We start from the raw sequence: 14,376 nt of genomic DNA on the forward strand, positions 1-14,376 counted from the left end.
AAAGTTAGTGGCACGGGGGTTTCTGTCCTTGCACTCTCCTCTAGCCAATTTGAGTGGGTTTCACGAAATAGTTGGTGTGTGGACAAACATAATCAGCTGTTTTCAGGAGTTCTCTATCAGCCCGGGGCCCCTGGCAATGAGGGGCCTTGCCAACACTGTTGCAACGCCCCTCGTCACCTATGGGTGCTCTTTACCGGCTCCTGCAGATATAAGGGGTCGCCACTAGAGGTCACTATCGTTGCAGTCTCCTGCTACCAACTGTAGGGGTTGTCACAAAGTTGTTTCTGCGGACTAACGTCATCATCAGCTGCTCTCGGGAGGAGCCCTGTCTCAACTCAGGGCCCCTGGTAAATACATGCTTTGCCAACCCTGTTGCAACGCCCTGTCACCTGCAAATATAAAGGATCTCCACTAGACGTCACTATGTCACAGTCGTTGCAGTCTCCTGTAGCTAACTTATGGCTTGGGTCAAAGAATTGTTGCTGCTGTGGACGGACGCCATCCTCAGCTGCTCTCGGGAAGGGCCCCCTCTCAGCTCATGGCCCCTGGCAATCGTCTGCTTTTCCTACCCAGTTAAGGCCCCTCGTCACCAATGGGTGCTCCTTGTGTCACAAGATGTATGTTTCTGAGGGATTTTGTCATTTATCACTTCAGTTTTTCTCCCTCTAACCTTGTCCCACAGAGCCACTGAACAGAGACACTATTGTACAAAAAGAAAGAGATTTTATTCACAGTTTTTCCCTTTTATTCGTTACAGAGGAAAGGTGGGGAAGATTCCAGTTACTGAAGTGGAGACAGCTTATGGCAAAATGAAGGTGATTTCATAGTTGCAGGAAGGAGCGGGGAGAAAGAAATCGAAGACTTGAATGTTTTCTTTCGTCCCTTTCTCTCCCCTCCCTCGGCCATTTTTAAACACTTTCACAAGAAAAAGAAAAGTTGTCGTCACTTTAAGGAGGCAACTTTTTTCCCTCTCTGACCTGCCAACGCTCTCCCTCCTCCCATCTCTTCTACCCAGGAGGACATCTTCAAAATTTGGAATGAAGTCCTTGTACTTTGTGTAGCACCTCTCAGCTATAAAACCCGTTCCCCTCTCAGATTCTGAGGGAGGCAGAGGGACACGTTTCATTCACACTAACACCTCAGAGGCTGAAGTGATGGGGCAGACCAAGATGTTGAGGAGAGATGAACGAAGATTGTTTGCAAGGAAAGGAAAGGTGTATAAGAGAGGCTTGTGGATGGAAATGTTTTTATAGGATAATTTTATTGAAAATCATCCCTATTCCCCATAAGCACACATAGACACCCCATGGGCATCGGCCCTCTCGTGTGTCCTTATGACAAGTCCTTGGTTTGAACATGAGTGGCTGAGCACATGGGTTAACACAGAGGGTGAGCAGGGAGGAGGAAGAAAGGAAAGGGAAGGGAAGGCAGAATAGCAAAGGGATTGCTTTCTTTCTTGTCTTCTAACTTTCTCTTTACTCCTCCTTCTCCTCTCCGTGTGTGATGACGTAGCAGATGTTCTTGTAGTCTACGTTGCCGGCAACATCTGGGGGGAAGGCGGACCACATGTTCTTAATCTGAGGGGGGAAATGAGGGTTGTAAATTCAGCATGACACAAGGACACAAAAGCGCCACTTTTCTAAACTCTAAGAGACAGGTGATTTTACCTCATCCTTGGTGAACCTGTCACACTGAGTGGTCAGGAGCTCCTCGAGGCTGGAGACGACAGAGAGGCAGATTTTAGGGCATAAAATCAAATAAGTCCTAATGGAACATGAATAGTAAAATTATTTTTAAAACATTTTTAAAGAAAATAATGCTCACAATTCCTTCTTGATGGATCCAGTAGCCTCGGGGTCCAGGACCTTGAAAGCGGTAAGAATAACGTCCTCGGGGTCAGCACCTGAAGGGGACACAAGGTTAAATCAACTGACAGTGATGCAGGGAGCGTTCAAGACTGAAGTTAATGTCACATAAAAATACTCCAGTATGAGTACAAGTCTTGCATTTGAAATCTCACTTATTAAAGTACAGGTATGAACAACAAAGTATTAAATATAAAGAATTTCTTCCTATGATTACTGTATTATTAAATGAATTGTAAATTGTGGTTCATATATTGTTACAACAAAAGCATGTATTTGTTAGAGGCGGGGCTCTACTTTACATATAGTATTGAGTAGTTACTCTCTAACTATGCATCATATAATGTGTTATAAGCTGACCACATGTGTTTTGTGTGTTAAGACGTATAAGTACTCCCTTCAGAAAAGTAGTGGAGCAGAGGTCTGAAGAAATGGAAATGCACAAGAACAGGAAAGTGACTGTTCAAATATGTGTCGCTCACCCTTCAGCTTCTCTCCAAACATGGTGAGGAAGACGGTGAAGTTGATTGGGCCGCTGGCCTCCTTGATCATGGCCTCCAGCTCCTCATTCTTCACGTTCAACTGACCTGCAAGCCACGGACACAATGGATCATGTTAGGAAGGGAGCACGTGAAAACACACGTACTTTCTTCATACACGCTTTTTACAGCGCAGATTAGATTAACTCACCCATTGAGGCCAGCACGTCCCTCAGGTCGTCTTTGCTGATGATGCCATCTCTGTTCTGGTCAATGATTGTGAAGGCCTGGAGAGAAAAGAAGAAAAAAGAGAAGCAGAGTGTGTTTACAACCCAAAGGAAGCAGATAATATAGATGAGGAGGGGGCAACTGACTGGCTGAGACTTCTTCACACTCTCAGGGACCCCTCCATTATCACTTGGTGTATTAAAGTGGCAGCTGGAGATTATCTCTAAACTTAGTGTGGAGAAAAACGGGCTGCACCCAGAGAGTCAGACCTGACTATGGTGGCATTAAGCGGGGGGGCAGGAGGGGGGTGCTAAAAGTGACCCCCACTCCCTCAGTCTTTTCTTACATGTTAATTTGGGAAAGTATCATCAGGGAACAGCTGTCTGATCTGCTCACGCTCTGCAACTTGCGTCTATGAAACTTAAGATAACTCGATCTTGGACTTGAACCGACCTTTCTTGTAACCCCCCCACCCTCTCTCTCTCCCCCTCTTACACACACACACTCACTCTCTCTTTCTCTCTCTCTCTCTCTCTCTCTAAAAAGCTTCTTTTGCTTTGACAGATATACCCCCAAAATCTAGCTACTATTTTTCCATCCATGCATCGTGCTAGGATCACCCTAATCATCGTGTCTTACATTCCCTTGGAGGCACTCAGGAAGCCTGTATCACTTATCACAGGAGGAATGTTTCCTCCAGTCGTAGCACATATCCCTTGGCAACGCGCTGAAAACACAGACGCCATCATCATCCAATCTCTTAGCAACACGTCCTTATTAAATCCCATCCTCCTGACCTTACTCATTTCCAGCACACGCCCTTAACACCTCATTTTTACACTTGCTCCTGCTGCATTTGGCTCTGCAGGGATTCTGAAACGGGAGATACTCAATGGTGTCTGAGAAAAGCTTAAAGATTAAATGTGCAATAAGAATAGGTATCCTTTCTCTCTCCTTTTTTTGGCATTATGAAATGTCTACGGTCCAGTTGTTCTACTGTACGAAGCCGCTCAGCCTTTAACAGGAAACTGAGGGAGAGGTCTGAGTGACAGCTGTGCGGCTGCAGGGATGTCAGAGGTGAACAAAATGTGGAGCGCTTCAGATGGCGTCAGAAACTTCAGAGCTCTCCCTAATGACATTCTCGCCCTTATTAAATTGGGAAGGGAGAAGAGGGAGGGGACGAGCAAAGAACGCCAACTGCTGTGAAAACGGATCCGAGAGCTGCTCAGCCAAACTCTTATTTTGGCCGCACTCTCAAAGAAATGAAACTGAAATCGCAACAAGTTTAACTGAGAATCTTTAACCAGATAAGCAGAGGTGACACAGATGCGTGATCCCAGCTGAGGCTGCCATGACTCATGCTCACAGGAGGAAAACAGGAGCTTCCTTTAGAGATGGAGTGTCAAACCTCACCTCCTTGTACTCCTGAATCTGGCTCTGCTCAAACATGGAGAACACATTGGAGGAGCCACTGTCTCCTGCTGCCTGCCTCCTCTTGGCCTTCTTTGGTGCCTGGGGGAGAAACACATGGGAAATGAAATCTTCCACTAAAATCATGCATGTTAGTGTTGCACAGTGCAGTGGTCCCCAACCTAAGCAGTTTCCACTTGCACATATCCAGCAGAAAATAGTCATTTTCATGTATTTATTGCAATATATGTTAAAAGTCTAGAAGGGTCAAACTAAAAACAAAGATTAGAGGAAACATTGGAGTTTAAATGAGCATGTTTTTTAGAACAGAACATTTCTTTTGGGACCCCAAGTAAAGTTCCCGGCCCTCAGGTTGAAAACCACCGCAAGTTCAAATACATTCCCCACGTTAGTAGGGAATGTATTTTAGACCTTTACGATCTCGCTACCACACATGATTATGAGGTGTATGCATCCTTCTCCTTAATTTGGCAAACTTTTGAGTCTGACATGCAAGTTGGAAGTGCATCATGTAAAACAGCACATTGTAGCACCCAACTGCATCACCCAAAAACCGCAGTTATGAAAAATGTAAAATCTCCACAAAAATGTCCAAAGACACCACATGATCTGCTAGAAGTGATGACACGAGTTTTTGTTACGATTATCTTTTAGTTTTGCATCAGAAAGCAGAGTTAATCCATAGGGCTGGTGGGATTCCCCTGTAGATATATCCAACAGCAGCGTGCAGAGATGAAGTAACCGTGCTACTCACCATCTTTGGACGGTTTGAGTGGAGGTTTAGATGTTCAAGAAAGAGAAGACAGGGTGAAGCCGCATCATACAAACATCCCCGGGGGTTTATATACCCCTGCGCAGGCCAATCTAACTTTAGCCACAGCCTCAAGTTTGGATTGGGATAAAAAAGAGAGAGAGGCTGTGGGTGAGAGAGAGAGAAAGAGAGAGAGTGGGAGGATGTCAAGGATGAACTGATGGGCAGAAGTGGAGGAGACAGAATGGCGGGAGGGTGTATCACCTTACAGGAGATCAGAAATAGACCCAGGAGTCTTGGAATTAAGTAAACCTGATAGCTGAGGGACCATGCCGTAGGTTTTCGCGGTCCCACGTGGACTAATAAGGACATTCGGGACATAGATGCTCGTTGGACCGCCAGACAGTGTCTCTCCACTCTCCTTCCATCCACCTCCATCTGCCTGAGCAGATCTATAGCGGCTTTATTTTTGGTTTGTGATGCCCGATGTGATATCACAGACTGAGATACAGGCATTCTATATCCTCAGCAACTGATACAGCTTTTACCCTGTATGTGCACGGCTCAGCCTTCTTATTTGGTGATACTTAGTGGTGACAAAGCAACGATGCAAATGTTAAATTTGGGATTTTCCCACAGAAGTTGGAACGAGAGAAGGTCCCCAGTGTGGACAGATATGTACGCTGCAGTAGCATTAAATGTCTGGTTCATTCATTAGGTGAATTAAAAATATCTGTTCACACAACCAGCAACACGGAGGAAGACATATTCTTTATTGTTTGTTTATTTGTCTTTGAAAGCCGAAGTAAAATGCACTTGGGTAAAATAAAAAAAGTTATCTCAAATGATTTTATTTTAATGAGTGTGTGTGTATAAATATACACATATAAAGCCAGTATAAATACACACATGTTTGTATTACATGCTGTTTTTCCTGTTGACTATTAAGGACACATATCTGTTATATTTATTTATACATGTTTCCTTTTCTTGTCCTACTCTCTCATGGTGAATTAAAGATTATGGGCATCATTTGTGAAATTAATTAATCATAAAAAGGAAATTGTAGTTGTGACTGATTTAAAAAGTTGTGAAGTTAGCGCTCAAGAAACCATCAATAATAATCTTTATGATCACACAGACACAGTCCTGTATTGCATCTGTTAATAGACAGAAAGTACTTCTTCTGCTCGTCTTTTATCATCGTCATCCTTGTTTTGTTTTGCCATCATCACAGTTTGCGACTTTGTTCGCCATTATTTTAAACTGGGAAGCAAAAGAAACCTCATAAGAAACCCAGGTCCTGACTCAACTGTGGAACAGTTGAGTCATTTAGTCCAGTGCTTCCCAACCACAGGGTCGGGGTCTTGTGACCCTTAAGTAATACATGTGAGGGGTCCTGAGATGATTGACAGGGTTGGAAAAAGAAGGAAAAAGCAAAGTTCAACATCTATCTATCTATCTATCTATCTATCTATCTATCTATCTATCTATCTATCTATCTATCTATCTATCTATCTATCTATCTATCTATCTATCTATCTATCTATCTATCTATCTATTGATATCAATGTCCTATTCTTATTGATAATCAATCAATTTTATGATTTCAATCGAGAAATTAAATCTTATTCTCTATTAAAAATCAGGCTGATGATTTAAATCATTTTATTTTTCATATACCAGTAAATCATTTGGTGCTTTGGTTCTCAACCTACGGATTGGCTCCCTCCAAAGGGTCACAAGATAAATCTGAGGGGCCGTGTTCTCATGAAACATTCAATTTTAACTCTAAATAACTAAACAGTTTGTGTATGTGTGTTGGAGCTGTGGACGACTCATCAGACATCTGAAACTTTACACGTAGAATATCCAAACAGAAACTGCTTGTTTTGGTTTAATCTTTAAAACTGCATTTTATTCAAGAAAGCAACCTGAACCGACCAGTGCAGGGCTATTTAGTACGGTGTTGCTTTATAGAAATGTTGACTTCTTGTTTCAGTTTTTTTGTGGTGTGTGCGTTGTGTGTGGTCAGCGTTAAACAGCCGACGACATGACAAGTGGGCGCACTGTTAACCTCTGTCTTCACTCCTGCTCTCTCACCTCTAGGAAGGTGTGTGTCTGCTGATAGGCCCTCGGTCGTGAACACTTTCCCACCTGTTTGCCCTGGACTCCCCTCTCGCACCGTCTGCCCCTCATGTCCCCCCGTGAATATATGTGGATTACTGAGCAGAGTGATGGCAGCAGACATTCCCCGGAGAACATAAAAGGGACAGCTGAGGGCGACCAAAATAGCTAAATAAACTTGACAGTCTGCCAACGCGCCGAGGCCCCGACAGCAAAGCGCTTCCCTTCATTTGTTTTGTCAGGTTTTATGTCCAAATTTACCTCGGAGATAATCTGGGTTCATTTCATTAACAACTTTGTTAATCTCATCTGCTGGGTGAATTTATTTTTGCTCTCTACTCGTGGCTGTTTGTGTTTCCACCCAGCGATGAGTCACGTCTCTCCGCTCCCTGCCACTGATCATTCGGATCAGACGGTCATTTGTTTTTCTCGTCCGGGACATCCAGCGCCGGACGAGAGCTGTCAGTCCTGCCCTTGAGTTCCCCCGTTGACCTTTGACCTCTGGTTCACCACCTTAAGAAGTGGCATGTGTCACAGCACAAGTTTGACACGTCATTTTCACTCTCACTTTCACACTTTAAAACTTTTCATATGGCAGTATAATTCAGATGGAATGTGTGAAAGCATTTGTGGAGTTTAAACAACTGAACGTGACTTTTAACAAACCATATTAAGCTTTTTTTAAATAGACAATCCCTTAATACTTAAGATATTCTAAAGAATGTTAAGGCATATGTATGTGTGCTGGGTTTGACATTAGTTCAACACCTAACTAATTTAGTATATTAAGATTTAGATTAATATTAATCATATATACATCATATTTAATGCCTGTTTTAAACACAGATTCAGCTGTTTTTCTGGTTTGACATATTCCTTGGCAATCAGAGGCCATTACACTTTTTTATATTTTCAACAACTTGATAATAATGACTTTTTGTTTTGTTTTCTTTGTGGGACAACAGTTTAAGCATAAAACAATGTCCACAATGATATTTTCTACACATACAGCTTCATTTTTCCTGCAATTTCCCTTTTAGATTAATATTTTTAAGTACGTTTTTTTTTCTCCAATCAAAAGTTGTTTTGTCGTTAATCCTTACCCTGGTCGAGGGTTAAGGTCTGAGAGTGTCCCGCCTTGTACAGATTGTTAAACCCTGTCATTTGTGAATATGAGCTATACAAACAAAACTTGACCTATTAATTGATTAATTACAGATCAAATGCTTGTTGTAAAGGAATGTTAATGACCGTGCTTTTGAAATCAGCCTTGACTAAAAAATAAACAAGAGAAATAATTACTACTTAATATTACATTTATTAAGATGATAAGATAAGATAAACTTAATTTACTTGTCACAGAAGCAGATAATCAAAATGAGGTAGACAGGAGAACATGTGAAAGTATGAAAAATAGAAGAAACAGTTCGACTTGGGGGACAGTTTCACATGAATCTCCTACTTCTTCTTAACACGGTCAGGAGTCACTTCTTACTTCAAGGTTTCCTAATGGACTTAAAATTTAGTGCCGTCCCACATCCCAAGTATGAGGTCCTCATAGGTGAAGCTGAGAGCTTGTCTACATTCCAGACCTACCAATCTTGTTAAACACTTATAAGAATGGTCTCTCTTTACGATGTCTTAACAGGCTGCTATGCAGGGGAAGTGTTCCCATACAGATGTGTGTACATTGCAGGGGCCCTGGCTGTAATGTGAAACCTCCTGCCATGCTCCTTTGCAGCCATCTATCATTGTGGAGAATGTGGAGAAGCTCTCAGCTTGATCTATGCCGGAGGACCTCAGAGTTCTTGTTGTAACGTTATATGTTTTGTGATTGGAGTCCATCCAGGAAAGTATCCCAACAATGGCGTACAGTAAATCTTCAAGTCACTTATCAGCTCTGACAGTTTTTTCAATGTGGTGGGATTGAACTTGAAAGAGGAACGGCAGCTGAATAAACAGCTTACTGAAAAACAACTATGCATTAAAACAACACCCTACTATGTACATGTTACTAAGAATGTTGCTTTGTCCTATTAACACAGTGGATTTAAGAGAAATGACACATGCTGTAATGAGCCCAGGAAATTAGTGGATAACTTAATTAAAGGCACGCAATTTTCCAAAACAACTCTTTCTGTCTCTTGAATATTACTGCCTATAAATACCTACAAATACGAATACCTAAAAACGAATGTCTATAATTTCTAAATTAATCACAAGGGATTAAACTCTCACTACAGTAACAGCACAGTGTATCTGCAGTGCCCTCTTCTGGTCGCCTTCCTCCACTGACTCTATCATGTCACACTAGCAAAGCTCAGTGAGGAGCAAAGTAACATCCCAGCTTTTACTGTATTTTCAGTTGTTTAAATATGAGATAAAAAAAAATTCCAGAGTACATTTATGTATTTGTATTTGGCTTCATTCTGCCTTTAATCAAGATAAATACTCAAACAGCAGAAGTAGACAAATACGTTTTTTGTGTTAGAGATACAAGTTGTGTATCAGTATCTCAGACCCTGTTCAGACTCTGGCTCAGTTTCTCTAATTTACAGGTGTGAACGCACCCAAGATGCATTGAGGACCCATTCCAGATCTGATCACTCAGACCACATTCAGTTTGTGTTTGTATTTTCAGCATCTCACATCAGTTAGTTGAGACATTTAAATAAAAATTGTATTGTTTCATGCAATGAAATTATACAACACACTTTATTAAAACGGTCCCATAAAACATGGATGAAATGAAGTGCATCACTTGTGAGTATTCAACTGTTGTTGTAAATGTTTCACTATCAGATCCTGGTCGTGGTTAAAAGCTGACACACGATGAGAACAGATAATAATAATAATGTTTTGAATACATTTTTCCAACTGTGATAAGTCAAACTGCTGTGAGGAGAACTTATCTTCACACTGTAGATGTTTCTGTTTGTTCCTTAGTTAATCTCATGGACACTGAGCCTTCAGCTTTGCTCAGACAAATCAGAAACATTAGTTTTCTGTCAAAGGAATCTGACATAGAAGGGAAATGTGATACTGAGCAGGTTTCTGTGGAGACTCCGACTCGAAGTTGGAGGTTTCAGTTCGTCTTTGATAAACATCTCAGTTCCTCTCAGAGTTTCTTCACTGTCACTTTTACTTTTTCACTCCAGGTCGATGAGATCTCCATCCTCTCCCGCCTGTCGACTCCTCAGCCATTCCTCTCTTGCTTTCCTCACCTCTTGGCCGTAATAGTCGTGAAGTTTGCTGAAGTCCTCAAGTGGATCGAAACCCACCAAAGGCCATTCCCCATGGCAAGGCGCCGGCCCATTGAGCGGCGTGACGAAAGCATTTCTCCTGGACCAAGGTTTCGGGGACTTTTTAGCTGCCACTTTTGGGTGTGGTACTGAAGGTGTTTGTAAAACACAGCTGGCACTGAGGCTTCTGCCCTCTCTCACTGCTGCTGTCGGCCCCCGCACAGGGAAGAGGAAGCTGGTCGTGGACGGTTTGAGGGCAGAGGAGCGGAGATGGGGTTCTCCAGAGCTTTGCTGCTGTTTAGCCTCTGCAGATAGAAAACAGGGAGTGATTATAAATAGGTTTTTAAATAATTTTAGAAAGCAGTTTAAGACAGAATGAGCAACTACAGACAACGAGATGATATCAGGAACAAACTAGAATTAGCAATGATGCCTCTGCCAACCAGTGCAGTTTCAGTTGACATATTTGTTTCTATTTGAGGTCACTGTGACGTGTTGACCTTGGACCACTGAAATCGAAACAATTGATCTTTGAGTCCATGAGACAACTGGTGACAATCCTAAGACATTTCCTGAAGCCAGACTTGTGAGGCCATTGTGACCTTGACCTTGGACCTCCAAACTCTAATCATGTCATCCTTGAGTCTAAGTGAATGTTTGTGCCAGATGTAGTGAAAGTCCCTATTGTCTTTCTTCAGGTATCGTACTCCGACACGTTTGACTACGAAATCGTATCAGTTCCTCTATGAATGCTTTTTTTTCAAAGTGTTTTTGCGTTCCCAAGACCAACAACATGTTTTATAAGGTCAAAGCAACCTTGACATTTGACCATGAAATTCTAATCCGTTCATCTTTGAATCTAACCGAACATTTAAACCAAATTTCAAGAAATTCCCTCAAGCTGTAATTGAGATAACAAGTTCATGAGAATGGACATAACGTTGCATCTGTATAAATAGGTCTTTGGCTCAGTAAACGGAAAAGGCCTCAAACTCTTGTATCTCACCTTCATACTGTCTGCTCAGGTCTCTCACCAGCAGGGACAGGTAACAGTGACTGGCCGACAGCAGAGCTTTCACCCAGCTCTCATGACTCTGACGATCCACTGCTGCAAATCTGTACGTTTTCAGTCCGGGCCCTTCAAACACCAGGGAAAAGGCAAACTGTCCATCACACTCGGAGCGTCTCACCGCGCACCCCTCCAGCACGACCACCCCCAGCAGGTGCCGGTCAGCCGGACGCTCCTGGTAGAAGAGCAGGTTTGCTTTCAGGACGAACCACCGCCGCTGGTAGCTGGCATTTCGCTCTTTCTATAAAGACGTGTGTCAAAGTAAAATAGGATTATTACACTTTTTCTATCGTGTGGAGGGAATCAGTCATTTCAATTGGTCTGTGTTTTATTTACACACCTTTTTGTAGAGATATCCTTCTTTATCCACTGGAGACGTGCACGATAGATAATGGGTCAAAATCTTCTCATGGAGCTTCATCTCAACACCTATAGATAAGACACTGGGTTTACATTTACAGGATATTTACAGTTTGCCGGAAAATAACTAAATACCATCTTATTTTCACCAACTTTCTATGATTAATTGTTTTGCTTTGGACATTTCCACATTGAACAAGAGTTTGCAGTGTTTGTAAAGTCACCAAGTCACCCAAGATAAGCTTATGGATCTTTTTTTACCTACCCATGTAGTTTTAATCCTTTTTTGACCATGTAAAGTACTTTGCAGCTGTATTTTGAAAAGTAATCACACTGTCACAATGTATGACAAATACTGACTGTTATAAAACAAGATGCAACAAGCATGTTCTATTTGTATATTTGACTTGTAATGGTTCAGATGTCAGATGAGCCCGAGAAAGACACATTTCTCCTTTTCAACTTCTCAATATTGTTGGAGCTCTACAGAGGTAAAGTGAGAAAAATAATCCCTCAGATGTATCTTGTGACCCTTTGGAGTGGCCCAATCCTTAGGTTGGGAATGACTGCACAATAATTTATAAAAAATAAAGTGATCATCAGTCTAATTTCAAATAGTAAATAGTATAATATTTTTCATGGTTATCAATAAGAGTTAGAAGAACACTGAGATATAGAGATATATATATAGATAGATAGATAGATAGATAGATAGATAGATAGATAGATAGATAGATAGATAGTAGACTTACCTCTTGTATGTTGAATCCTTCACATGGTTATTCTTCCTCACATTCTTTACATTCCTTTCATTTGCAGATTTTCTCTTCTCGTCCTCATCGTTCCTAAACGTGGACTTGATTGTTTCCTCTCCCTTCGATACGACCTGATCCAGACGATGCTTGAATATATAGTCTCAGGTTACTAACACTTCTCCCTTGGGTACGAGAGGGCGACTGTTGAAATATAAATAACTCGACCCACTTCCTGGTAACAAAATCCTGACACATTATACTGTACGCTCTCTCCTCTGTGCTGCAGTCGACCTTGAGCGGAAGGGGCCACACGCAGCTGAACCCAACCTGCAACCTGGAAGTGAGATGCTGCATGTTTGAGGTCGGATCCATCGACACTCAGCTCTTTCGCTTCTGCATTTGTGTTACATTTCTCGATTTCAGATCTGTTTTATATTTAATCTTGGATTGTGTGAGCACGAGTCCCTTCTTCAGATCGATACATAGATACTTTATTGATCCCGAGGGAAATTAAAGCATCCAGTAGCACACAAAACAGCCAAACACAAGAGCATAACAATAATAAAATGTACAAGAATGAGCACACTTAATCTGCAGTGAGATGAAGGTCTAGCCACCAGAAATACTGTGTGTGCAAATGGAGATATTGACAATACAGATATTTTAAGTATAAGATGATAGAAAAATGGAGGTGAGAGAAGCAGAATAAGGTAACAAACGTAACCAGCCACTGCCACTGAATGTGCTCCTCTGCCTAGTCAGTGCTGTGCAGGGGATGGTGAGTATTGTCCACAATGTCCAGCAGTTTGTTTAGGCTCCTTATATCTGCCACTGATACGAGGGATTCCAGCTCCGAGCCCACCACAGAGCCAGCTCTCCTCACCAGTCTGTCCAGCCTGGTAGCATCTCTCTGCTTCATGCTGCCTCCCTAGCACACAGCAGCATAAAAAAGAGCCCTCGCAACAACTGACTGCAAAACATCAGCTGCAATTTCCTGCAGGTGTTAAAGGACCCCAGCCTCCTCAGGAAATAGAGCTGGCTCTGCCCCTTTCTGTGGAGGGTGTCTTGTGTTTGCTTACCAGTTCAGTCAATAATCCAGCTGCAGTCCGAGGTATGTGTAGGTCCTGACCGATTCAACATCAGCCCCCTCGATGGAAACTGGCTGCAGATGTGGCCTGGTCCTCCGGAAGCATCCATTCCTTTGGTGTTGGAGGTGTTCAGCTGTAGATGGTACGACCTCCTCCAGAATCCTGTACGTCCCTGATACAACCCACGATCGCAGTGACTCAGAGTGGTGTTTGAACTCAGAGGTGAAATGTACATAACTTCATCAGGCTTATTAAATATGATGAATATTTGGTATCAAAATTAAACAAGAACAATGTTGGTGTCAATAATAAATAAAATCAAATAGACATTTTGAAAATGGCCTGTTTAACATGTGCCTTAACTTGTTGAGTCTATTCTCTGCAGCTTTTTATCCTTTTCATCCTAGTGGACCTCAAGCAATTTGAAATCTAAAAGAGTCCAAAGTGTTAAGACTCATAAGGCCTTTCCTTACATGACTGTGGGGCCCTTCTCATACAGCACATCCCCACAGTATGAATCAGATGCTAAAATCAAACCAATATATTCAGGCAGGAGAAGGTTTTGAATTCCTGCACTCTGTATATGAGGTTTATCAAAACAAACAAAAACCGATACGACAGATACGTCATGGACTACAAAGTCCATGACGTATCTGTTTATATGACACCTTAATATCTGTTAAGGTATCAAATTCAAGATATGAAACAACAAGTTTACTATAACCAAACAGAAAAAGAGTCAAGGACACATCACACACAAATGAGACTTACAATAAAACCTTCATAGAACCGATAGATTGGTGTTTCTAATTACAGCTGCATCCAACAAGTACTTTTATAACTGAATGTTTTCCTTAATAATGACATTTTTTGGTAAAAGAAAAAAAATGTAGAACAAAAATATACAGTGTCCAGTGGTTTTACAAGTTTTTACCGATTAACCAAGATAATTACTTTACAATCAAAACAAAGAATAGTTGC

The 14,376-nt window shown here is 41.8% G+C and overlaps 2 protein-coding genes across 2 annotated transcripts; both read right to left on the reverse strand.

Annotated features, from left to right (window-relative positions):
• Nucleotides 1-706: 706 nt before the first annotated feature.
• On the reverse strand, nt 707-4,914 carry mylpfa (myosin light chain, phosphorylatable, fast skeletal muscle a). Its single transcript, XM_035181528.2, has 7 exons — nt 4,758-4,914; nt 3,986-4,084; nt 2,556-2,631; nt 2,348-2,452; nt 1,825-1,903; nt 1,668-1,716; nt 707-1,577 (listed from the first exon to the last, which is right to left on the reverse strand). The coding sequence occupies exons 1-7, from the start codon at nt 4,758-4,760 to the stop codon at nt 1,476-1,478; spliced, it is 513 nt and encodes a 170-aa protein (XP_035037419.1). The 5' UTR covers nt 4,761-4,914; the 3' UTR covers nt 707-1,475.
• A 3,265-nt stretch (nt 4,915-8,179) lies between these two features.
• On the reverse strand, nt 8,180-13,436 carry pheta2 (PH domain containing endocytic trafficking adaptor 2). The gene is made up of 4 exons (XM_035181859.2): nt 12,305-13,436; nt 11,533-11,621; nt 11,130-11,433; nt 8,180-10,428 (listed from the first exon to the last, which is right to left on the reverse strand). Exons 2-4 carry the CDS (start codon nt 11,611-11,613, stop codon nt 10,031-10,033), a joined length of 783 nt encoding a protein of 260 aa, XP_035037750.1. The 5' UTR covers nt 11,614-11,621; nt 12,305-13,436; the 3' UTR covers nt 8,180-10,030.
• Between the last annotated feature and the right edge of the window lie 940 nt (nt 13,437-14,376).

The sequence above is a fragment of the Hippoglossus stenolepis genome, chromosome 16 (genome assembly GCF_022539355.2).
Source record: "Hippoglossus stenolepis isolate QCI-W04-F060 chromosome 16, HSTE1.2, whole genome shotgun sequence".
NCBI classification, from domain to species: Eukaryota; Metazoa; Chordata; class Actinopteri; order Pleuronectiformes; family Pleuronectidae; genus Hippoglossus; species Hippoglossus stenolepis.

Excerpts from the sequence above, each read along its gene's own strand:
- mylpfa (XM_035181528.2), bottom strand. Across the intron at positions 1,717-1,824 it reads GGATCCATCAAGAAGGAATT|CCTCGAGGAGCTCCTGACCA; the intron begins GTGAGCATTATT and ends TGTCGTCTCCAG. Across the intron at positions 1,578-1,667 it reads ACAGGTTCACCAAGGATGAG|ATTAAGAACATGTGGTCCGC; the intron begins GTAAAATCACCT and ends TTCCCCCCTCAG.
- pheta2 (XM_035181859.2), bottom strand. The coding sequence starts at position 11,613 with ATGAAGCTCCATGAGAAGATTTTGACCCATTATCTATCGTGCACGTCT. Across the intron at positions 11,434-11,532 it reads AAGGATATCTCTACAAAAAG|AAAGAGCGAAATGCCAGCTA; the intron begins GTGTGTAAATAA and ends ACGTCTTTATAG. Across the intron at positions 10,429-11,129 it reads CCTGAGCAGACAGTATGAAG|AGGCTAAACAGCAGCAAAGC; the intron begins GTGAGATACAAG and ends TTCTATCTGCAG.